The sequence below is a fragment of the Anolis sagrei genome, chromosome 11, assembly GCF_037176765.1.
Source record: "Anolis sagrei isolate rAnoSag1 chromosome 11, rAnoSag1.mat, whole genome shotgun sequence".
Lineage (NCBI taxonomy): Eukaryota > Metazoa > Chordata > Lepidosauria > Squamata > Dactyloidae > Anolis > Anolis sagrei.
The window spans coordinates 6,126,892-6,151,229 of NC_090031.1; the positions used below are offsets into that span (position 1 = coordinate 6,126,892).

General features: G+C 45.6%; 1 protein-coding gene across 1 annotated transcript in view; it reads left to right on the forward strand.

Moving 5' to 3' along the window:
* The first annotated feature begins 5,300 nt into the window (after window positions 1-5,300).
* The window catches only part of NSMF (NMDA receptor synaptonuclear signaling and neuronal migration factor), a 39,228-nt gene continuing 20,190 nt past the window's right edge, over window positions 5,301-24,338 (forward strand). Inside the window, exons 1-6 of the mRNA XM_060757435.2 lie at window positions 5,301-5,607; window positions 14,638-14,699; window positions 16,459-16,983; window positions 18,370-18,445; window positions 18,569-18,574; window positions 20,498-20,566. Coding sequence (XP_060613418.2) covers window positions 5,537-5,607; window positions 14,638-14,699; window positions 16,459-16,983; window positions 18,370-18,445; window positions 18,569-18,574; window positions 20,498-20,566 — 809 coding nt within the window. The 5' untranslated portion in view covers window positions 5,301-5,536. The remainder of the gene's footprint in view (window positions 5,608-14,637; window positions 14,700-16,458; window positions 16,984-18,369; window positions 18,446-18,568; window positions 18,575-20,497; window positions 20,567-24,338) is intronic.

The following is a 24,338-nucleotide window of genomic DNA, read 5'->3' on the forward strand; positions in this document are numbered from 1 at the left end:
GTCTCAGGATCAGAGTGATGGACCCAGCTTTCCTCCTGTGTGATCAGTCTGTGAAGAAAGTCCTCCTGGTTTCCATGGCACATGTCAAGAGATCCTGAGAGCATTTGACTCGTTCCTGCTTCTGGAAAGGTGTGAGCAGCCAGGGGACCCAGGGAGCGATACCTTATGCATGGAAAAATGGTTTTGAGTGATTTTTTTCCATGGACCCCACACTCATCTTGACATTTTGGGTTCAGTGGCGAAGGGTTACACAATTATTTTCCAAAATGGCGACCTCCATTTGCTGGATGGTGTGTTCATCAGTAGCAGAGTAGGGTCGCCCTGGAATTGGAGCTGTTTCCACCAAAGTCTGACCACATTGGAATGAACGATGCCAGTTTGTGACTCCATTATCTGATGGGGAATCCTCCCCATAAACCTCTTCCATCTCATCGAACGTCTCCTTTGGTGTGCGGACTTTCGAGTAAAGGAACTTGAGGACTGCTCTGAGTTCCACTGGGTCCATTCTCAAACCTCACACCACTTCAGCACCTGTAAAATCAAGACCATTATCAGTTCTGAGTTGTAAATTGGCATGTAACCTATAGAGATTTATATCATTCCACATGAGCAGTTTCAGCATCTTGTGATAAAGAGAAGTGGGTCAGGGGAAAATCTTTAATGAACACCCCTCATACCTCTCCCTTTCCGTTTGTATTCAATGATGATGATGATGATGATGATGCAGGATGGGTGGGGGCTTCTAGAAGCTGTATAGGCTGTTAGGAATTGTGGGAGTTGAAGTCCAAGACACCTGGAGGGCCAAAGTTTGCCCATGCCTGATGTAAACATTGAACTTCTATTGGTCCAGCCTAGAATAGCATTGGCTTTTAAAGCCACTGCTTCACACTGTTGCTCATGCTCAATTTGTCAATATCCTCCTTGGAATTGTGTTGCTCAGAATTCACAGCAACCCAATGATTCTGGCCATAAAAGATTTTGACAACACAGACTGGATAGTCATCTGTCGGGAGTGCTTTGACTGTGTTTTCCTTTATGGCAGGATGGAGTTGGACTGGATAGCCTCTGGAGGCCTCTTCCAACTCGATGGGTTTAACATGCCACAAGTCATCGGTTGTTAGGAATTGTGGAAGTCGAAGTCCAAGACACCTGGAGGGTCAAAGTTTTCCCATTCCTCAAGGGCCTTACAACCTAAATTTGAATTTGCGGAAGTCATTCTAATAGCATAGAAATATCCACAGTACAGCTAATTTGCTTTACCGCTAGCATACTTGTTTGCCTCCCTAATAGGATAAATTCAACTCCTCCGGCAATCGGTTTGGGTTGCTTCTGAGCCCAACGCGTCGAATTAACACGCACCGCCCTGTTTAATTGCCTTTTGTTCCTTCAAGTGGCGTGCAATTAATAATCTTTGGCGCAGTCATTAAACTTGGGCATGATCTTCTCGTCTTGATAGATTTTGGAGGAGATCCATCAAGGCAAGATGAGAGTTTGGGGCCCATTATCCTTCCCTAATTTCATTGGGCGGCTTCTTAATGTTGCGGGGAATTCAAGGCTGTTCGGTTGGACTTAAACGTCTTCCTGGCTCTATTCCTTTTCCTCATTCAGGAATAAAAAACGAGGATGCGCTAAACCTGAGCCATTCGCAAACTCAAAAGAAAGGCTTCTCCGTTGCAAATCCTTGGCCATTTATCCCCAGCCATGTTTGGCCCATTGGACTAGGGTTTGAATCCTTCCTAAACTATGGAAACCCATTGGGCAAGTCACACTCTCTCAGCCTCAAAAGGGTGGCAATGGCCAACTTCCTCTGAACAAGCCTTGCCCAGAAAACAACTTCATTAGAGTCACTATAAGTAAAGAATGGCTTAATGCAGCGTTTCTCAACCTGGGGGTCGGGAGTCCTAGGGGGGTTCACCTACAAAATACACAGTATTTTGTAGGTGAACTATAAATCCCAGCAACTACAACTCCCAAATATCAAAGTCTGTTTTCTCCAAAATCTACCATTGTTCACATTTGGGTGTATTGAGTATTCGAGCCAAGTTTGGTCTAGATCCATCATTGTTGGAGTCCACGTTGATCTCTGGATGTAGGTGAACTACAACTCTCAAACTCAGGTCAATGCCCACCAAACCCTCCCAGTATTTTCTGTTGGTCGTGGGAGTTCTGTGTGCCAAGTTTGGTTCAATTCCATTGTTGTTGGAGTTCAGAATGCTCTTTGATTGTAGGTGAATTATCAATCCCAGCAACTACAACTCCCAAATGTCAAGGTCTATTTCCCCCAAACTCCACCAGTGTTCACATTTGGGCATATGGAGTATTCGAGCCAAGTTTGGTACAGATCCATCATTGTTGGAGTCCACAGTGCTCTCTGGATGTAGGTGAACTACAATTCCCAAACTCAAGGTCAGTGCCCACCAAACCAAACGTGGGAGTTCTGTGTGCCAAGTTTGGTTCCATTCCATTGTTGGTGTAGTTCAGAATACTCTTTGATTGTAGCTGAACTATCAATCCCAGCAACTACAACTCCCAAATGACAAATTCAGTCCAACCCTACCAGTAATCGAATTTGGGCGTATCGGTCATTTCTGCCAAATTTGGTCCAGTGAATGAAGATACATTCTGCTTATAAGATATTTACATTATTTATTTATTTACTTACCACATTTTGATGCCGCCCTTCTCACCCCAAAGGGGACTCAGAGTGGCTTACAAGACATATATACATACAATATATTATTTTATTAGCATACTACAATATCAGTATTAAATATTACTATATTGCATTATTATATTGTAATATTATTAGTAATATTATATGTAATATAAAATATATAATTATAATATCAGTAGCAAATGAAAATAATATTATGGTTGGGGGTCACCACAACATGAGGATCTGTATTAAGAGGTCTCGGCATTAGGAAGGTTGAGAAACACTGGCTTAATGTATATTTTATTTAATTTTTTGATGTATTTGTTCTTGTATTTGGAATTTACTGTGTTGGATTGTATTTGTAGAAGGGCTTGGCCTCTTGTTAGCCACCCCACGTCCCCATTGGGGAGATGGTGGCAGGGTATAAATAAAGATAATAATAGTAATAGTATTAATAATAATAATAGTAATAATAATAATAATACTTTATTTATACCCTGCTCCATCTCTCCCAAGGGGACTCGGTGCAGCTTACATGACGCCATGCCCATCAGTATAATACACAACAATATAACACAGGAACATAATAAAACCAAAAAATAAAATACATAAAATGCAAAACAATATAATCGCAACACAACAATATAAAATCAGACATTAAAACACAAAAGATTTTTCTGGGCAGGGCCTATTATTATTATTATTACTATTATTATTATTACAGTAGAGTCTCGCTTATCCAACCTTCGCTTTTCCAATGTTCTGTATTATCCGACGCAGTCTGCCTCCCGCCCAGATCCACAGGTATAGGGAGTGTGGAATAATGCCCAGGGTAGGAGAAAGAAAGAACCCTTGTCTGTTTTGGTGCCAGATTCATAAATACAGGAATCTTCTACCTGGGAGTCCAGTGGAGTCTCCTTTAAAAAAAACAACAGGCTGGATGGCTATCTGTCGGGAGGGATTCGTTGGTGTCTTTCTTGGTAGAAAGGGGCCGAATTTCCCTTCTATGATTCTACGGAGGCTAGATGACCATCTTATGGGAGGGATTGCATCATATCTTTTTGCCTGGCACAAATGGAGGTGAGCTGGATGACCTTTGGGGTTCCCTTCCAACTCTGCGATCCTATTGATGCTTATGTGAAGCTACACTGTAGAGTGAATGCAGTTGAGCTCAGGGCTATTGGACCCTGGGAGTTGTAGTTCTTCAAGATCTGTTGCCTTCCCTGCCAAAGAATGTGAGGTTTCCATGAGCCTAGATGAGGCATGGACAAACTTTGGCCCTCCAGGTGTATTGGACTTCAACTCCCACAATTCCTAAAGTTCCCATAAGCCTAGGTTGTACGACTTGGCCTGATGAGCCACTTGTATTTCCATTGGTCAGAGTCTTAATTCAAAACAGGTGAGTCACCTGCAGGTGAAGCTCATAACATTACTAAAGAAGGCATTTGGAGTGGAGCATCTTTCATTTTGCAGTAAGTTTCCTATACCAGCAACAAGGAAAGTTTGTTTGTTTTGTTGATATGTTGACTTAGATGGTGGGATGGCGACTTATTTTTGTGCTGAGGGCCTTGAAAAGTCTTAATCCGGCCTCTTTACACCCTTACTTACTTACTTACTTTACTTACTTAGGCAATCCCTCGTTGTCCGAGTAGGATAGTCTTCCAGGGTGGGTCCATAGGTGACTGTGGAGCCCTATTCTTGACCTGCATCTTCTCCTGCAGTGAGGGCATTGGTTTCCAGGTGGAAGGCGGTCCTGGTTGGGGTTGGCTTGACGTGCCTTCCTCTTGGCACGTTTCTCTCTTTCGCCCTCCATTAGTGCCTCTTCAAATCCTGGAGGAATCCTTTGTTGAGTTGTTCTGAGTTTTCCAGGTTGTCTGGCCATGTTCCAGAAGCATTCTCTCCTGACAGTTTCATTTGTGGCATCTTACTGCCTGGGAGAATCCTTTGTTGAGTTGGTGTGAGTTTTCCAGGCTGTCTGGCCCTGTTCCAGAAGCATTCTCTCCTGACAGTTTCATTGGTGGCGTCTTACTGCCTGGAGGAATACTTTGTTGGGTTGGTGTGAGTTTTCCAGGCTGTCTGGCCCTGTTCCAGAAGCATTCTCTCCTGACAGTTTCATTGGTGGCGTCTTACTGCCTGGAGGAATACTTTGTTGGGTTGGTGTGAGTTTTCCAGGCTGTCTGGCCATGTTCCAGAAGCATTCTCTCCTGACAGTTTCATTGGTGGCGTCTTACTGCCTGGAGGAATCCTTTGTTGGGTTGGTGTGAGTTTTCCAGGCTGTCTGGCCCTGTTCCAGAAGCATTCTCTCCTGACAGTTTCATTGGTGGTGTCTTATCGCCTGGGGGAATCCTTTGTTGAGTTGTTGTGAGTTTTCCAGGCTGTCTGACCATGTTTCAGAAGCATTCTTTCCTGACATTTCACCTGCATCTGTGGCAGGCATCCTCAGAGGTTTGGGGAAGAAGAAAGAGGAGAGCAGTTCCTATCCTTTGGGGGAAGGGATAGCAATGGGGGCGGGGTGTCTCTTGTCTCTTGCTCTCCTCAAATATAGGTATATTTGGGAGGGGGTTGGGAGGGGGGCTGGGTTCCTAGGCTCCACCTCTTGGGAGCTGCAGTCAATGGGCGGCCAAAGCCGGCTGCTCCTCCTCCTCCTCCTCCTCTTTCGCCTCTCCAGCGCCACTCTGCTTTGGAGTGGAAGAAGGAGGAGGAGGCGATGAGGATGATGATGGTGATGATGATGCTGCGGGGCTGACTTGGAGCCCAGAGCCGGAGGAGGAGGAGAAGAAGAGGAGGAGGAGGAGAGCCCCCCTTGGACCCCCTCCCCTTCTCCCCCAGGCCCCAGGAAGGGGCGGCATGGGCGGATGATGAAGCCCCTTTTTGGAGACCATGGGCACCGCCGTCTCCAAGCGCCGCTCGCTCCGCAACGAAGCCGTGGCCTCGGTGGCAGCCAAAGTCCGGTGAGGAGGGGTCCTTGGGCCCTCCCCCAGGGCCAGGAGAAGCCTCCCTGGGGTGCCTGGAGAGGTGGGGGGCCAAGGGGGGTCTCTTTGGGCCGAGAGAAGGGCGCCCAAAGCCGTGCGTAAAAAGAGAAACAGTGGCGCGTTTCAGGTCTGTTTGGGTTTGGATCTCCTTGGAGAGGGCGAGGAAAAGCTCCAAGGATGTTTTGGGATTGGGGGGAAGGGGGGAAGGGGGGTGGGTTGGGAGAGGCCAGCTCTTGGCACCCAAACCTCTCCCCCCTTCCTGTAAAAAAGAGCTGGAGAAGGAGGTCTCCCTCCGGGTGCCTTTGGGTCCCTTTCCTGCGCCAAAGAAGGGAGCAGCTGTGCGCAGAAGAGTCGTGCGTAAAAGCTTCGTGCGTAAAAAGGAGCAAAGCAATGGCTTGGGGGCGAAAGGCAGGTGGAGCAGACCCCAAATCCCTCCCCAAGACGAAAGGAGAGGTCCCCGGGTGCCTTTGGGGTGCCTCCCTGTGCCAATGCCGGAGCAGCTGGGCGTAGAAAGCCCTGCCTCAAGGAAGGACGAAGGGGAAAAGGAGGAAAGAGGGCGATGGTGCGCCCGATCTCTGCTTGGGTTTGGTTCCAGTCACGACTGGGACTTGAGGGTCAGGAGAGGCCGCAGGTCCAACCTTCCCAAACACCCCAGGGCTGGAGAAAAAAAGAGGAAAGGGCAAAAGGAGGTTTGTTTGGAGACATTTGGGTGGCTTTCTGCAGGCAGAGGATGCATCGGCTGCGCGTAAAAATCCGTGCGTAAAAAGGGAGGCAGGCGAGAAAGGCAATGGCTGTGGCGGGCAAAGCCAGGTCAGGAAGGGCCTTATCCCCCCCCCTTTTTCCTCTTTCTCCTCTTCCTTTTTCTCCTCTTCCTCCTCCTCGTCTTCTTCTTCCTCTTCATCCTCCCCATCCTCTTTTTCTTCCTCTTCCTCCTCCTCTTCTTCCTCTTGCACCTCCTCTTCTCTTCCTCTTTCTCTTCCTCCTCCTCTTCTTCCTCTTTCTCTTCTTCTTCTTCCTCTTCATCCTCCTCTTCTTCTTCTTCTTTCTCTTCCTCCTCCTCTTCTTCCTCTTGCACCTCCTCTCCTCCTCCTCTTCTCTTCCTCTTTCTCCTCCTCCTCTTCTTCCTCCTCTTCTTCCTCTTCATCCTCCTCTTCTTCCTCTTTCTCTTCCTCCTCCTCTTCTTCCTCTTTCTCTTCCTCCTCGTCTTCTTCCTCTTGCACCTCCTCTTCTCTTCCTCCTCCTCTTCTTCCTCTTTCTCTTCTTCTTCTTCTTTCTCTTCCTCCTCGTCTTCTTCCTATTGCACCTCCTCCTCTTCTCTTCCTCTTTCTCCTCCTCCTCCTCTTCCTCTTTTTCTTCCTCTTCATCCTCCTCCTCCTCTTCTTCCTCTTCTTCTTCTTCTTTCTCTTTCTCCTCTTTTTCTTTCTCTTCCTCCTCGTCTTCTTCCTCTTGCACCTCCTCTTCTATTCCTCTTTTCCCTCCTCCTACTCTTCTTCCTCTTCCTCCTCCTCCTCTTTTTCTTTCTCTTCCTCTTCTTCTTCCTCTTCATCCTCCTCCTCTTCCACTTCTTCTCTTCCTCCTCTTGTTCTTCCTCTTCCTCCTGTTCTTCCTCCTCTTCCTCTTCTTCCTCTTTCTTCTCTTCTTTCTCTTCCTTCCCTTCCCCTTTCTCTTCCTCCTCCTGTTCTTCCTCCTGTTTCTCTTTGTGCCAAAGAATGGAGCAGTTGTGTTGTCGAAGGTTTTCATGGCTGGAATCACTGGGTTGCTGTGAGTTTTCCGGGCTGTACGACAATGCTCCAGCAGCATTCTCTCCTGACATTTTGCCCACATCTATGGCAGGCATCCTCAGCGGTTGTGAGGTTTGTTGTCGAAAGCTTTTATGACTGGGTAGCTGTGAGTTTTTCAGGCTGTATGGCCATGTTCCAGCATCATTTTCTCCTGATGTTTCACATGCATCTGTGGCTAATGGCATCCTCAGAGGTTTGTTCAGAGATCTATGGGAATGATGCAAGTGGGATGTGTGAATATATGTGTGTGTGTGGATTAATATCCAGGGTGAGAGAAAGAACTCTCCTCTGTTTGAAGCAAGTGAGAATGTCACAATTAGCCAGCTTGATTAGCAATGCAGTATTCTTGCAGCTGCAAAGCCTGGCTGTTGTTGCCTGGGGGCATCCTTTCTTTGGGAGGTGTTAACTGGCACTTGGGAGCCTCCAGTGGCGCAGCGGCTAAAAGCACTGAGCCGCTGAACTTGCCGACTGAACGGTCAGTGGTTTGAATCTGGGGAGTGGGGTGGGCTCCCACTGTTAGCCCCAGCTTCTGCCAACCTAGCAGTTCAAAAACATGCAAATGTGAGTAAATCAATAGGTCCTGCTTCAACGGGAAGGTAACAGCACTCCATGCAGTCATGCAGGCCGCATGAACTAGGAGGCATATATGGACAACACTGGCTCTTCAACTTAGAAATGGAGGTGTGCACCACCCACAAGAGTCGGGCATGATTAGACTTAATGTCAAGGGAAAACCTTTGCCTGTAACTGGCACTTGATTGTTAGTTGTGTGGAATTCCCACAGACCTCTGAGGATCTTTGCTACAGATGCAGGTGAAACATCAGGAGAGAAAGCTACAGGAACATGGTCATACAGCGCGGAAAACTCACAGCTACCCAATGGAGCAGTTGTGCTTCAGAAGCCGTGCAGAGGAATGAAGCTAGAGGAGGAGACAGTGGTTTGTGGGTTTGCATCTCAATCGCAGATAATAAAAGAGGGATACAAACCAATACAGCAACAACAAGAATAGTGTGGTGCCCACAGTCGGGTGAGGAGAGCACCCATCCCTCTCCAAGAGAAAGGTCATCGGGTGTGTTTGGGTTTCTCTTTGCGCCAAGGAACAGCTTGGAGGGTCTTTGTGTTAAAAAGAAGCTATGAGAGAAAGGCTCTGTTGTGGTGGCTAAAGCCACGCGAGGTGGGCCCTCCATCTCCCCCCATGGAAAGAAAAGAGTCCTACGATACTTGTGGGTTTCTATTCCTCCTCTCAAAAGAATGGAGTGTCTATGCGCAAAAAGCCATACGTAAAAAGGGAGCCGAGGGAAAAGGAGGACAATTGGGTTTGGAGCTCCTTTGGAAACCAGAAGGAGTTTGGATTGCTGAGGGGTGAAGTGAGACAGGCCCCCATCTCTCAACCCGCCTCACATCTGAAGGAGGGCAGGGGAAATAATAGGATCCAGGGAGGATCCTAGGTGTTTTCTCTGTGTGCCCAAGAAAGGAGTGTCTGTACATCTAACGGGAGCCAAGGGGGAAAGGTGTGGCAAGTCTGTTTGGTTTGGAACTCCTCCAGGGGAGTCGGGAATGCTTTGAATAATCGTGGAGGAGGATGCATGGGAAGCAGGGCCCAGCCTGGCATCACTGCAGGAGCGTGCACAAAGGGCGCCAGGTGGGCGGAAAGGTAACAGCGGGCAGATGTTGTGTCAGGCGATGTGAGAAGGAAGCCCAAAAGTCAAAGGAAGGAAAGAAGCAAGCAAGCAAGGAAGGAAGGAAGGAAGGAAGGAAGGAAGGAAGGGAAGAAGCAAGGAAGGGTGCAAGGAAAGAAGGATGGATGGAAGGAAAGATGGGTGCAAGGAAGGAAGGAAAGAAAGAAGCAAGCAAGGAAAGAAAGCAAGGAAGGAAGCAAGGAAAGATGGATGGAAGGAAAGAAGTACGCAAGGAAGGAAGGAAAGCAAGGGAAGAAGGATGCAAGGAAGTAAGGAAGGAAAGCAAGGAAGGAAGGAAGGAAAGATGGCTGCAAGGAAAGAACGAAGGAAAGGATGGAAGGAAGGAAAGAAGGATGCAAGGAAGGAAGGAAAACAAGGAAGGAAAACAGGAAGGAAGGAAGGAAGGAAAGGATGGAAGGAAGGAAAGAAAGCAAGAAGCAAGGAAAGAAGGATGGATGGAAGGAAGGAAAACAAGGAAGGAAGGAAGGAAGGAAGGAAGGAAGGAAGGAAAGGGTGGAAGGAAGGAAGGAAAGCAAGGAAGGAAGCAAGGGAAGATGGGTGCAAGAAAGGAATGAAGGAAAGGATGGATGGATGGAAGGAAGGAAAGAAAGCAAGAAGCAAGGAAAGAAGGATGGATGGAAGGAAGGAAGGAAGGAAAGGATGGATGGAAGGAAAGAAAGCAAGGAAGGAAGGAAGCAAGGAAAGATGGGCGCAAGGAAGGATGCAAGGAAGGAAGGAACGAAAGCAAGAAAGGAAGGAAGCAAGGAAAGATGGATGCAAGGAAGGAAGGAAAGGAAGAAAGAAGGATGCAAGGAAAGAAGAATCCAAAGATGGAAGGAAGCAAGGAAGGAAAGAAGCAAGCAAGAAAGGAAGGAAAGAAGCAAACAAGGAAGGAAAGAAGCAAGCAAGGAAGGAATCACGCAAGCAAGGAAGGACTGCTCTAGGAATAAAGGTGCATCCTGGTGCTGGCTTCCAGGTGGGATTGAACTGGGAACAATGTTTGGGCCTGCCAGAAAGGACATCCAGATTATTGTTGTTGTTTTTGTTTGTTTGTTTGTTTGTTTTATCCCTCTTTTCCTCTCCATATGGAGACTCAAAGCAGCTCACAACAGGCGAGTCCTCAGAGTGGGTTTGGTTTCTTTGAGTCCTTGAAGTCTCCTTCTCTGGAGGTTTTGAAGCAGAAGTTCGATGGCTATCTGTCGGGAGTGTTTGTATTGTGCCTTACTGTGTGGCAGGATGAGGCTGAACTAGATGTCCTTTCTCAGTAGATGTTCCTGGTACCACTTTGGAGACCAGTGTGAGCTTTTCCCTCCAAACCTGATTGTTGAAGCAGCAACCATGGAGCCAGTGTCTCTTGCTTACTTTGTTCCAGTTCTTTCATTCCTCCAGCTATGCAAGGAACCCAAAACCAGGTCCTGATCTCCCCAGGCTTGGGACTCTGTCTCTTTGATTCTCCTATGAGCACGCTTCTGTATTTTTAGTCTGGCCAGCCTGAAATAGCAGCTGACATGAGGGCTGAAATATTTCGCCAGTTGGTTTGGAGGGAAGAGGGTCTCCGAAACTATGGCTGGCTGCTCCAATCAATTTCCACTCCGCTAAAGAATCCAGATTGGATGAAGTCCTTTTATTGTTGTCTGGAACCTGCTTGGAAGAAAGCGATTTCAGACCATCTTTGCCTCCAAATGCAAAAACTAGGGGACCCTGTGGAGTTGCGTTGCGTTTGGGGTCCCTATGGAGACTTGTACTGGTTACCAATATTAAAAAACACCAGAACCATAACAGTAAATAAAGAACACCACTTGTTTGCGGTTTTTCTATACATTATAACTGTATTCTCTTAATTCATTAATTAATCATAATATATATGTATTATATATTGGAAAGAACTCCAAAGGCCATCCAGTCCAACTCCATTCTGCCATGTAAGAAGGCACCATCAAAGCCCTCCCAACAGACGGCCATCCAGTTTCAAAACTCCTCGGCTGCTTTTCGGGATCACCAGGTGCCTGCAAATTGGTGCCACAATTCTGTTGTTTGCCAAGGTCTAGGCCGAGACACTGAGTTTTAATTAACTGTCTTGGGAAGCCCTGGGCCAAGTCATTTGGGACTGAGAATACGAGTCTGGAGAGAAAGGGGTTTGGTCTCTCAGCAACTTTGCTTCTGGAGGGACGTTTGATGCACGCACACCGCTTGGAGCAAGAAATAGTTTGCAGAAGAGACTATTTCCTTGCATCAGACGTTGCCCTATTAAATCGCTATGGAGAAAGTAGGTCGATTTGTCCGAAAACCGACTTGTGACATTTTAAACCTCGGTGGAAGAGATGCTCTTCTTCTATTTTCCCATTCCAAGGAGTGTGTTGTCCATAGACTTCTCCGATCGTTTTGCCAGCATGGGGCACCCTTATACCTTTCCACCTATTGATCAACTTGCATTACTTGCCTTCGAACTGCTATGTAGGCAGAAGCTAGGACTGACAGCTGGGAGCTCAGCCCCGACTCATATCTTCAAATTGCATTTCTGTGCTCTGAAATAATATTTTGTGTCCAAGTTGGTTCCTCAGGTGCTCTGCTATGGCTGACTTCTCAGGTTGGATCAGTCTGCAGTGCCTTTCATGTTCCTTGATTCGTGTCTGGGCATTTTTGCATTTGGTGGTCTCTGTGTAGACTTGGTATACGGGAGACTCCTGCAGAGGTGAGAGGATCCCTCTTGTCCTTTGCTGAGTGTAGCATTTGTTGGGTTTTCTTGGGTGTCCATAGATAGTTTGTACGTTGTGTTCCTTCATCAGCTTCCCTATGTGGTCAGTGGTTCCCTGGATGTATGGTCAGAACATGGTCTAAGCAGTGGTTCTCAACCTGGGGTCCCCCAATGTTTTTGGCCTACAACTCCCAGAAATCCCAGCCAGTTTACCAGCTGTTAGGATTTCTGGGAGTAGGCCACGTGACTTTGGAGGCGTCTACGGATAATGTAAGGTCAGTATAGGGTAGTGTCGAGGCTCCCTTGCTGGCTAAAAGGTCAGTGGTTCGAATCCAGGGAGCAGGGTGAGCTCCTGCTGTTAGCCCCAGCTTCTGCCCACCTAGCAGTTTGAAAACATGCAAGTTTGAGTATATCAGTAGATACCATTCCAGCAGGAAGGTAATGGTGCTCCATGCAGTCATGCATGCCACGTGACTTTGGAGGTGTCTATGGACAATGTAAGGTGCCAATCTTTTGATTCCTTGCGGACTGAACGGATGACGGTTCGAGTCCAGGGAGCAGAGTGAGCTCCCGCTGTTAGCCCCAGCTTCTGCCAACCTAGCAGTTTGAAAATATGTGAGTAGATCAATTGGTACCACTCCGGCGGGAAGGTAACGGTGCTCCATGCAGTCATGCCAGCCATGTGACTTTGGAGGCATCTACGGACAATGTAAGGTGCCAATCTTTCGGTTCCTTGCGGACTGAAAGGATGACCGTTCGAATCCAGGGAGCAGAGTGAGCTCCCGCTGTTAGCCCCAGCTTCTGCCAGTTTGAAAACATGTGAGTAGATCAATAGATACCCCTCCGGCGGGCGGGTAAGTGTGTACCATACAGTTATGCTGGCCACATGACCTTGGAGGTGTCTACGGACAACGCCGGCTCCTCGGCTTAGAAATGGAGATGAGCACCAACCCCCAGAGTCAGACACGACTAGACTTAATGTCAATTGGAAACCTGTCCTTTCCCTTTAGAGGCTCCCTTGGAGGGATGGTTTCGGTCTCGGAAACTAGAGAGCTTTCCCGGTGACCAAATCAGGGCAGTGAAGGTCATGGGTTTGGTGATATGAGTCCCCTTCCTTCTTTTCCATCCGGTCGTGATTCTGTCCACTGACCCAGGTTGTGTCTCATTCTGGTGAGCCGATCTACCCTTTATGGGAGCTTATATACAATACGGTGCCGCTCTGCCCTGCCTTGTTCTGCGGCTACGAGGACGCGCCATCTCTCTCCCGCCAGCCATCGTCTGCGGTCGTAAAGATGTTGCAGATGTGCAAAGGCGCCGGTGCGTGCCCAAAAACATCCCCACGATGGCCGCAAAGCCTGGCCTAGTCCACTTGTTGCGTTTAAAGCGATGCCAATGCAGACAATTATTGTCGGAAGGGCTTTGATTGTGCTTTTCCTGCATCATGGCAGAAGGTTGAACTAGATGGCCATTGGGTGTCCCTCTAGGATTCTATGGTTGGATGGCCATCCGTCGGGAGGGCTTTGATTGTGCTTTTCCTGCACGAATGCCAAAGAAGATTAGACTGGATGGCCTCTCAGGGATCCTTCCAACTCTTATCATTCCATAGCTTTATTTTGGTATATACCTACTAATGTCTATGAGGCTGGATGGCCATCTGTCGGGAGGGCTTTGATTGTGCTTTTCCTGCATGAATGCTGGTGAAGGTTGGACTGGATGACCTCTAAGGGGTCCTTCCAACTCTATCATTCTACAGCTTTATTTCTGCATATACATAATGTCTATGAGGCTGGATGGCCATCTGTCAGGAGGGCTTTGATTGTGTTTTTCCTGCACGAATGCCAAAGAAGATTGGACTGGATGGCCTCTTAGGGATCCTTCCAACTCTTATCATTCCATAGCTTTATTTTGGCATATACCTACTAATGTCTATGAGGCTGGATGGTCATCTGTCGGTAGGGTTTTGATTGTGCTTTTCCTGCACGAAAGCCAAAGATTGAACTGGATGTGCTCTAAGGGGCCCTTCCAACTCTATCATTCTATAGCTTTATTTCGGCATATACCTAGTAATGTCTATGAGGCTGGATGGCCATCTGTCGGGAGAGCTTTGATTGTGCTTTTCCTGCATGAATGCTGGAGAAAGTTGAACTGGATGGCCTCTTATGGACCCTTCCATCTCTATCATTCTATAGCTTTATTTCTCCATGTACCTTCTAATGTCTTTGAGGCTGGATGGCCATCTGTCGGGAGGGTGTTGATTGTGCTTTCCCTGCATGAAGCAGAAGTAGGTTGGACTAGATGTCCTTTGAGTGCCCATTTCCTACTCTAGGATTTAAAGGTCCCATGGTAGGCTGGATGTTCATCTGTCGGGTGGGCTTTGATTGTGCTTTTCCTGCATGAAGGCTGAAGGGGGATAGACTGGATGGCCTCTAAGGCTCCTTTCCAACTCTATCATTCCAAAACTCTCCTTCGCCATGATACTGCTAATGTCTCTGAGGCTGGATGGGCATCTGTCGGGAGGGCTTGGATGGTGTGCTTTTCCTGCATTAAGACAGAAGAAGGTTAGACTGGGTGGCCTTTGGGTGCTCCTTCCAACTCTAGCATCCTATGATTCTATGACAGGTGAGATGGCCATCTGTCGGGAGGGCTTTGATTGTGCTTTTCCTGCATGAAGGCAGAAGAAGGTTTGCCCTGCATCCCATCTGATCTTGGAGGGTTCATTTGAGAACTGGATATTTTTGCAAACATATTGTGATGGTTATTAATTGCATTCTTTTTCCTCTCTTTCTTTCTTTCCGTCTTTCTTTCTCTATCTCTCTTCTGATGTTCTCCATCCATCCGCTGTCCAAACAAAAGCGCTGCAAGGGCCTTTGGAGACTACTTGTCCCAAAACCACCCCGAAGGCAAGAATGGTTCAGGTAAGAGGGAGGCGGCAAAGGAAGAGCCAAACCCTAGGCACTTGGACCTAATGTGATGGGTGCTGTGTTGTTATGTACATGTAAATATAATAATAATACAACCCATAATAATAATAATAGTAATAATAATAATAATAGCAATGTTATAAAATAATGTTATGTACATGTAAATATAATAATATATAATAATACAACCCATAATAATAATAGTAATAATAATAGCAATCTAATAATACACTAATATTCTAGGCCCTTGGGCCCAATATTATGTACATGGAAATATAATAATTATATATAATAATAATACAACCAATAATAATAATAGCAATCTAATAATACCGCTAATATCCTAGGCCCCAGGGAAGAGTCCAATATTATGTACATGTAAATATAATAATAATAATAATAATAATACAACCCATAATAATAATAGTAATAATAACAGCAATCTAATAATACTGCGAATGTCCTAGGCCCCAGGGAAGAGCCCAATATTGTGTACATGTAAATATAATAATGTTAAGGTAAAGGTAAAGGTAGTCCCCTGACATTAAGTCCAGTCATGTCTGACTCTGGGGTGTGGTGCTCATCTCCATTTCTAAGCCGAAGAGCCAGCGTTGTCCGTAGACACCTCCAAGGTCATGTGGCCGGCATGACTACATGGAGCGCCGTTACCTTCCCGCCGGAGCAGTACATATTGATCTACTCACATTTGCATGTTTTCGAACTGCTAGGTTGGCAGAAGCTAGGGCTGACAGCGGAAGCTCATGCCGCTCCCCGGAATCGAACCTGTGACCTTTTGATCAACAAGCTCAGCAGCTCAGTGCTTTAACCCACATGCAAATATAATAATAATATATAATAATAATACAACCCATAATAGTAATAATAATAGGAATCTAATAATACTGCTAATATCCTAGGCACCTGGGAAGAACCCAATATTATGTACATGTAAATATATTAAGAGTGTTATGTACATGTAAATATAATAATACAACTCATAATAATAATAGTAATAATAATAGCAATCTTATAGTACTGCTAATATCTTAGCCCCCTGGGAAGGGCCCAATATTGTGTACATGTAATAATAATAATAATAATAATAATAATAATAATAGCAATCTAATAATACCACTAATATCGTAGCCCCCTGGGAAGAGCCCAATATTATGTACATGTAAATATAATAATAATGTTATGTACTTGTAAATATAATATTATTTAGATGTACAAGCCATGTAAATATATGTACATCTAAATATAATAATATATAGTATAATATTATAATAATACAACAACCCATAATAATACTGATAATAGCCTAGGCCCCTGGGAAGAGCCCAATATTAGGTACATGTAAATATAATAATGTTATGTACATGTAAATATAATAATATAAAACATAATAATAATAATAAAATAATAATACAACCCATAATAATAATAATAGTAATATAATACTGCTAATATATCCTAGGCCCCTGGGAAGAGCCCAATATTCAGAGATGAACCCCAGGCACTTGGACCTATTGTGCATGTGTGCTGTGTTGTCATGTACATGCAATAATAATACAATACAATAATAGTAATAATAATACAATATAATACAATATATGTGTGCTGTGATGTTATGTACAAATAAATCTATAATAATAATTTTGGATAAGGAGGCTATATATTGTTATATGTTGTTGTTGTTGTTGTTGTTGTATATTGCTGGAATAACTATAGCGGGCTGGTGTTGGTGTTGCAGACCACTTGCTGGCGGAGTCCTACATGGGCCCAGAGGACTCCCCCGAGCTGCTCCCTCCGGCTCCGCAGAACAAGCGTCGGCTGTCGCTCATTTCGGACGGCAAGTTTGAGCGGAGCTTTTCGGAGGACGGCGGGGAGAAGCTCCCGGGCGAAGGCGGTCCCAAGCCCCGGGTCTACACCATCTCCGGAGAGCGGCCCATGCTGTCCCAGCACCAGAGCGAGAGCATGGAGCTGGTGGTCCTCAAAGGAGCGGTGACGGAGGCGGCGGCCGATGGAGAGGAGGGCGACGAGCGAGACGAGCGCGGTTCCCAATCTCAGAACGGAGGCAGCTCCCACGACATTGGCCGGAGCTGCAAAAGCGACTGGACCGGCCCCAAGGAGTGTCCTGGCTGCGTCCCATTGGCCGACACGTCCCCGGAGCATCATCACCATCACCACCACCACCATCACCACCACCACCAAGCGGGAGAGACAAGCTGGCGTCGGAAGAAGCTGGAGAGGATGTATAGCATCGATAGGGGCTCTGGTACGTCCTTCCTTAGCTTGAAATTAATAGGGGGGGGGGGGAGAAACAAATAACAACATTCTCAAGAAGATATGGGAAGAAGATTTAGGGATTCAAATAAGTGACACAGAGTGAATGAATTTGATCCGACTTACGAAAAATTGCACATCCCTATTGCCTCGCCAAAATTAGGTTGTGCATTCGATTCACATAATATGGTAATCCTAGCAAAAGGGGGAGCTGCTTCGGGAACCCCTTTGGCTCCTATTTGAAGGACCCCCATCTCTCATTGAATGGCCACGGCTCTATGCTATGGGATCCTGGGATTTGTAGTTTGGTGTGGCATGAGCACTCTTGGCAGAGAAGGCTCAAGACCTTATTACTGAAAATTGAGGTGTGCATTCAACTCGATGGTGCATTAGAATCAAGTAAATATGCTCTTTCCTGCCCCAGAATCTCATGGGGTTGCCATCAGTTTTAGGTGACTTGAAGGCACCAGAATCCATCTGCTCTTGGAAACAAAGTGGAGTCAACCCTGGTTAGTCCTTGGATGGGAATATTAGGTGTCAAAGGCCCCATTTCAGAGGAAGGAGCTGGTCCTCCTCGCCTAAGAAAACCCTATGAAATTTAACTTTAGTACGGCGTCATCAGCGTGGAGTATAACCATAGATAGGTGTCCATCCAATGTCTACTTAGATGCCTCAGCATTAAAATTTAAGCTGGTTCTGGCCCAGCTTACTTGTCCAAACGCATCTGCCTCTACGTCCCATCTCGCAACCTAAGATCATCCGGGGAGGCCCTGCTCTCGCTTCCGTTAACATCGCAAATGCGTTTGGCGAGGACAAGAGACAGGGCCTTCTCGGTTGTGGGCCCCCACCTATGGCTTGCACTCCCAAATGAAATAAGATCTACTCCATCCCTCCTGGCCTTCAGAAAAAAATTAAAATTGTGGTTTTGGGACCAAGCCTTTGGGCAGCAGACGTAATTTGCACCATAATGGACATTGACTGGAATGGTGTTGCGGCAGATGACATTGTGACTTTGTTTTATTGTTTTAATTAATGTTATATGTATTGGTTTTAATGATTGTGTTATATTATTGTAATTGTGATGCAGCGGTCTTGCATCGTTATTAATGTAACTCGCCCTGAGTCCCTCTTCAGGGGTTGAGAAGGAACGGGGTACAAATGCCAGTAATAATAATAAATAATAATAACCCCCTTCTGCCCTGCAGCGACACACAGATGGCCATCCATCCTCTACTTAAAGGAGATTCCACTCAACTTCCCAGGCAGGACATCATTCCACTGGCGAACAGCTTTTACTGCCAGGAAGTTCTTCCTGATGTTTAGGTGGAATCTCTTTTTCCTGCAGTTTGAATCTGCAATATTTCCTTCTTCTTTCCAGACGAAGTCCCCATCCGGACCTGGTTTCCCAAAGAAAACCTCTTTACTTTCCAAACCGCCACAACAACTATGCAAGCGTAAGTAAAAGGCTGACGCATCCGCGGAGCTTTTTCTTCTGAGTCAGAAGCATCTCTTGTTTTCTAATTGGTTCTTCTCTCTTTCTCTCCTCTGGCTTCCTTCCTTCTCTTTGGGACCTCCAGCATCTCGTAAGTATCTCTAAAACCATCCTGAGTTGTTCGTTGCCATCTTAGATATAGCCCAACTTTTCCACCGATTTCTTGGCTGCTTGGGGATAATGGGAAAAGGAGTCCAGGGCACAAGTTTGAGGTTCAGCATAGAGTATAACCACAGATAGGTGTCTTGTCCAATGTCTACTTAGATGCCTACTTGGATAAAGGACCACCACCCAAACTTGCTTCTACCCCATTGTTATATCTATGCTTCTTTTTTCTTTGGCTGCCATTGTGATGATTGAGGAGGACTTGTCATATCAAAACTGGAGAGACCCTCAGGATGGGGCCAACAGCGTAGAGTATAACCATAAATAGGTGTCTATCTAACGTCCACTTAAATGCCTGCAGAAAAAAATGATCCACTATCAAAATTACTTCTAGCCCAATTGTAACCTCAACCGCAGGGCAGTGACGACAGTATAAACAGTAACATCCTGGATAGACGTCTGCCCAAAGTCTCCTTAGATGCCTCCAGAAAAGACAAATCCACCACCAAAATTTGCTTCTATCCCAATTGTAACCTCGATCTCAGGACAGAGTTGACAGCATTGAGTGTAACCATAGCATCCTGGATAGATGTTTGCCCAACGTCTCCTTAGATGCCTCCAGAAAATACAAAACTATCAAAATTTACTTCTATTTCCAATTGTAGCCTTGATCTCAGGACAGAACTGACAGCATAGAGTATGACCATAGCATCCTGGATAGACGTCTGCCCGTCATCTCCTTAGATGCCTCCAGAAAAGACAAATCTACCACCAAAATTTACTTCTATTTCCAATTGTAACCTCGACCTCAGGACAGTATCAACAGCGTAGAGTATAACCATTGCATCCTGGATAGATGTATGCCCAACGTCTCCTTAGATGCCTCCAGAAAAGACAAAGCTATCAAAATTTACTTCTATTCCCAATTGTAACCTTGACCTCAGGACAGTATCAACAGCGTAGAGTATAACAATAGCATCTTGGATAGATGTGTATCCAATGTCTCCTTAGATGCCTCCAGGAATTACAAACCCACCATCAAAACTTGCTTCTATCCAGTTACTATATCTATGTTTCTTCCATCTTTGGCTGCTATTGTGATGGTCAAGGAGGATGCTACATATCCAAACAGGAAAGACCTCAGGATGGGGTTCAACAGTGTAGAGTATAACCGTAGAATGGTATCTGATTAGATGCCTCCAGGAAAAAATGACCCATAATCAAAATTTACTTCTAATTGTAATCTAGACCAGTGGTTCTCAACCTGTGTTCCCCAGATGTTCTTGGCCTACAACTCCCAGAAATCCCAGCCAGTATACCAGCTGTTAGGATTTCTGGGAGTTGAAGGCCAAAAACATCAGGGGACCCCAGGTTGAGAACCACTGATCTAGATCTTAGGATGCTGTCGACAGCATAGAGTGTAACCATAGCATCCTGGATAGATGTGTGCTCAACGTCTCCTTAGATGCCTCCAGAAAATAGAAACTCATCACCTAGACTTGCATAAATCCTGTTACTATATCTATGTTTCTTCTATCTTTGGCTGCTGTTGTGATGGTTGGGGAGGACATATCTCCTGAATATCAAAGCAAGAGAGCTGTAGGGATTTGGTTTGTCCGTAGAAAACTTGATCTCCTTTCCCCAGACTCTTCAACTGTGCCAACTCTTGGTCTCTTTGTGCCCATTCCTCCAACAAACTAGCCTTCCGCATTCGGTCAACTCCTCTGTTCGCTGTTCCACCGCACTTTGTTTGTGGCTCTACGTCGTGGCGTGCGTCTCTGCCTCTCCTCCAGCAATTCATGTCCGGGTGTTTTAGCTCCTCTCTGTCCCCTATGTCCCTTCTTTCCCATCATGTCATATCCCCCAAAAGGTCTAGTTTGGTTTTAATGCCTTGCACCTGGTTCCCCAGGGCATTCAGGGGCTACGCGGAGAGGAAGAGACGGAAGCGCGAAAATGATTCGGCCGTTCTGATCCAGAGGTACGAGGACCCCTTTTCCTCGCTCGATCCTTGTCTTGTTGTTGCATGGGCCCGCCTGCAAGGGATGTTGCTGCGTATGCGAGGAGGCTCCATGCTGGGAACCTTTGACTCAAAACGATTCAGAGAAAAGGAAATTGGGTCGCTCCTTCGTTCTTCATGTCACACAGTCACTCCTAGCCAGCTTGTCAAGAGCTTGACAGGGGTGCATCTACAGTGTAGGATTAATGCAGTTTGACACCACTTTAATCAACATGGCTCGAGTTGTAATTTGGTGAGCCACCAACACTATTAGCAAAGCTTCTTGTTGAACCTTTGATCCATGATTTGGATGATGCAGATCTCATCTGTTGTTGTTTGTGGTACAAACTATGCTAAATTATGATTAACTATATTCAAATATATAACCATGTTGGGTTGTTGTAGGTTTTTCGGGCTATATGGCCATGTTCTAGAAGCATTCTCTCCTGACATTTCGCCTGCATCTATGGCAAGCATCCTCTGAGGATGCTTGCCATAGATGCAGGCGAAACGTCAGGAGAGAATGCTTCTAGAACATGGCCATATAGCACAAAAAACCTACAACAACCTAGTGATTCCAGCCATGGAAGCCTTCGACAATACATATAACCATGTTGCTTCTACTCCATAAGTTCGCAAAAGGATCCTACAACACCTTTGATCCATGATTTGGATGAAGGAGATCTCATATTTGAATACGGCAAAACATAGTTTGTCTTAGTTTGGAGCACAAACTAGGATAAACTATGGTTTGCAGTATTCAAATTCAAATACTGGATCACTATACAAAACAATCCTATAGCACCCTTGATGAAATAGATCTAGTTTATTACAAACTAAGATCGTTTATGTTCCCAACGATGACAAACTATGATCAATGATGGTTTATTATATTCAAAGATGTAACCAAGTTAGTCTGGACCAATATACAAAGTGATCTTAGAGCACCCTTGATTCATAATTCAGATGAAATTGATCTAGACTATTACAAACTAAGATTGTTTGTGTTATGGACTATGACCGTTTGTATTACGAACTATGATAGTTTTGTATTGTCGAAGGCTTTCATGGCCGGAATCACTGGGTTGTTGTAGGTTTTTTCGGGCTATATGGCCATGTTCTAGAGGCATTCTCTCCTGATGTTTCGCCTGCATCTATGGCAAGCATCAGAGGTAGTGAGGTCTGTTGGAACTAGGAAAAAGGGTTTTATATATCTGTGGAATGACCAGAGTGGGACAAAGGACTTGTCTGTTGGAGCTAGGTGTGAATGTTTCAACTGACCACCTTGATTAGCATTTGATGGCCTGGCAGTGCCTGGAGCAATGTTTTGTTGAGAGGTAATTAGATGTCCTTGTATGTTTCCTCTCTGTTGTTGTGCTGTTCTAAGACCTCACGACCTCTTGAGGATGCTTGCCATAGATGCAGGCGAAACATCAGGAGAAAATGCCTCTAGAACATGGCCATATAGCCCGAAAAAACCTACAACAACCCTATGATAGTTTTTGTTACAAACTATGATAAATGATGGTTTATTATATTCAAAGACGTAACCAAGTTAGTCTGGATCAATATACAAAGTGATCTTATAGCACCTTTGATTCATGATTCGGATGAAATAGACCTACTTATTACAAACTATGATCGTTTGTGATACAAACTAAGACAAATTGTAGTTTATTATATTCAAAGAGGTAAACATATTAGTCTGGATCCGTACACAAAGTGCTCTTGTAGCATCTCTGAACAAGTGGGGTCAAACCGCACTCATTCTACAGTGTAGATGCGTTGAAGCGGAGGAGCCTTTCAGGGGAAGACGAGGTGGCCACCCTAATTGGAGCCGTCAAGGGAAAGCTCTGCGACCTGTCTCCCACGAAGAAGGCTACGCGATGGGACAAATTTTGCCGAAATAGATCGGAGCCTTTGGGGCATTTCTTGGTTTGTTTTCCAGGTTTGGGGACGACGGAGCTGAGCGCTTGGTGCTGCTATGGGGAGGGAGCTCCGCTTTCCTTCCGCCTTTTCTTTTCTAGCTTGGCTGCGGAGAGACCCAGAGAGCGGTGCCATAGAAGAGCAGGCTCCGCTTCCTTCAACTTTTGCGGCTGCGCAAAGCTCTCCCCTTCCCCATCCCAACACCAGTTCGGTAGGAGACGTGAGGCTTAGCGCGAATGTTGCTGTCCTTTTCCTGCTGGCTTGTTCCCGCACCTTGGTTGACGAAGGAGAAGCTGTTACTCGCTTTGTTTTGCCAACAGACTTTGGCTTCTTGGCATCGTAGGGAGTCCATCTTTGGCTGTTTTGCTGCAAGCGGAGGAGAACCGGTGGCTGGAAGCTTGGCTGAGAAACTTCAATGACTATAGGTTTTCATTCCCCCAATAATTTGGAAGCGTTCTGTCCTGCGACATAATAAGGGAAGCCATGTTTGGAGGGTGGCAAGGCCTAGCTTTTTGGGATTGCCTTTTTGGAGAGGTGGGAACCATTTTGATCTTTCGATCAACATTTCTGTACTCAAATCCAGTGGTTTCCAACCATTTGTTGACCAGGGACCACTCTCCAACATTAGTACCAAAAGGGTTACGAATTGGTTTTTGGTCAACTTTAGATTCAGTTATTTGGGGTGCTGATTCAGAAAATTGCATTGGATAGACCACATCAGCTCTAGTTTCTGATAAAGAACATATGTCATCCAGTAGTCACCATCTGCCCACTGATGTGGTCTATCCAATGCATGAATCAGTTGTTGGTCAACGTTAGATTTGGTGTGGTTATTGGGGGTGCTGATTCAGAAAATTGCATTGGACAGACCACATCAGCTCTCGTTTCCGATAAAGAACATATGTCACCCACCATATTTAATAATCTAGAGCTGATGTGATCTATCCAGTTGTTGGTCAGCTTTAGATTCGGTGTAGTTATTGGGGGTGCTGATTCAGAAAATTGCATTGGACAGACCACATCAGCTCTAGTTTCTGATACAGAACATATGTCATCCAGTAGTCACCATCTGATGTAGTCTATCCAATGTTGGTCAACATTAGATTTGGTGTGGTTATTGGGGGTGCTGATTCAGAAAATTGCATTGGACAGACCACATCAGCTCTAGTTTCCGATAAAGAACATATGTCATCCAGTAGTCACCATCTGCCCACTGATATGGTCTATTCAATGCATGAATCAGTTGTTGGTCAACGTTAGATTTGGTGTGATTATTGGGCGTGCTGGTTCAGAAAATTGTATTGGATAGACCACATCAGCTCTAGTTTCTGATACAGAACATATGCTTGCCCACAGAAAATCAGGGACCACTTTGACCAGGGATCCCTCTCCAACATTAGTACCAAGAGGGCTACAAATCGGTTTTTGGTCAACTTTAGATTCGGTTATTGGGGGTGCTGATTCAGAAAATTGCATTGGACAGACCACATCAGCTCTAGTTTCTGATAAAGAACATATGTTATCCAGTAGTTGCCATCTGTTCGCCCACAGAAAACTATATTTAATAATCTAGAGCTGATGTGGTCTATCCAATGTATGAATCAGTTGTTGGTCAACGTTAGATTTGGTTTGGTTATTGGGGGTGCTGATTCAGAAAATTGCATTGGATAGACCACATCAGCTCTAGTTTCCATTACAGAACGTATGCCATCCAGGAAGCACCATCTTCTCACCCACAGAAAACCATATTTAATAATCTAGAGCTGACGTATCCCCCTCGGGGTGAGAAAAACAGTATACAAATACTGTAAATAAATAAAAAAATACT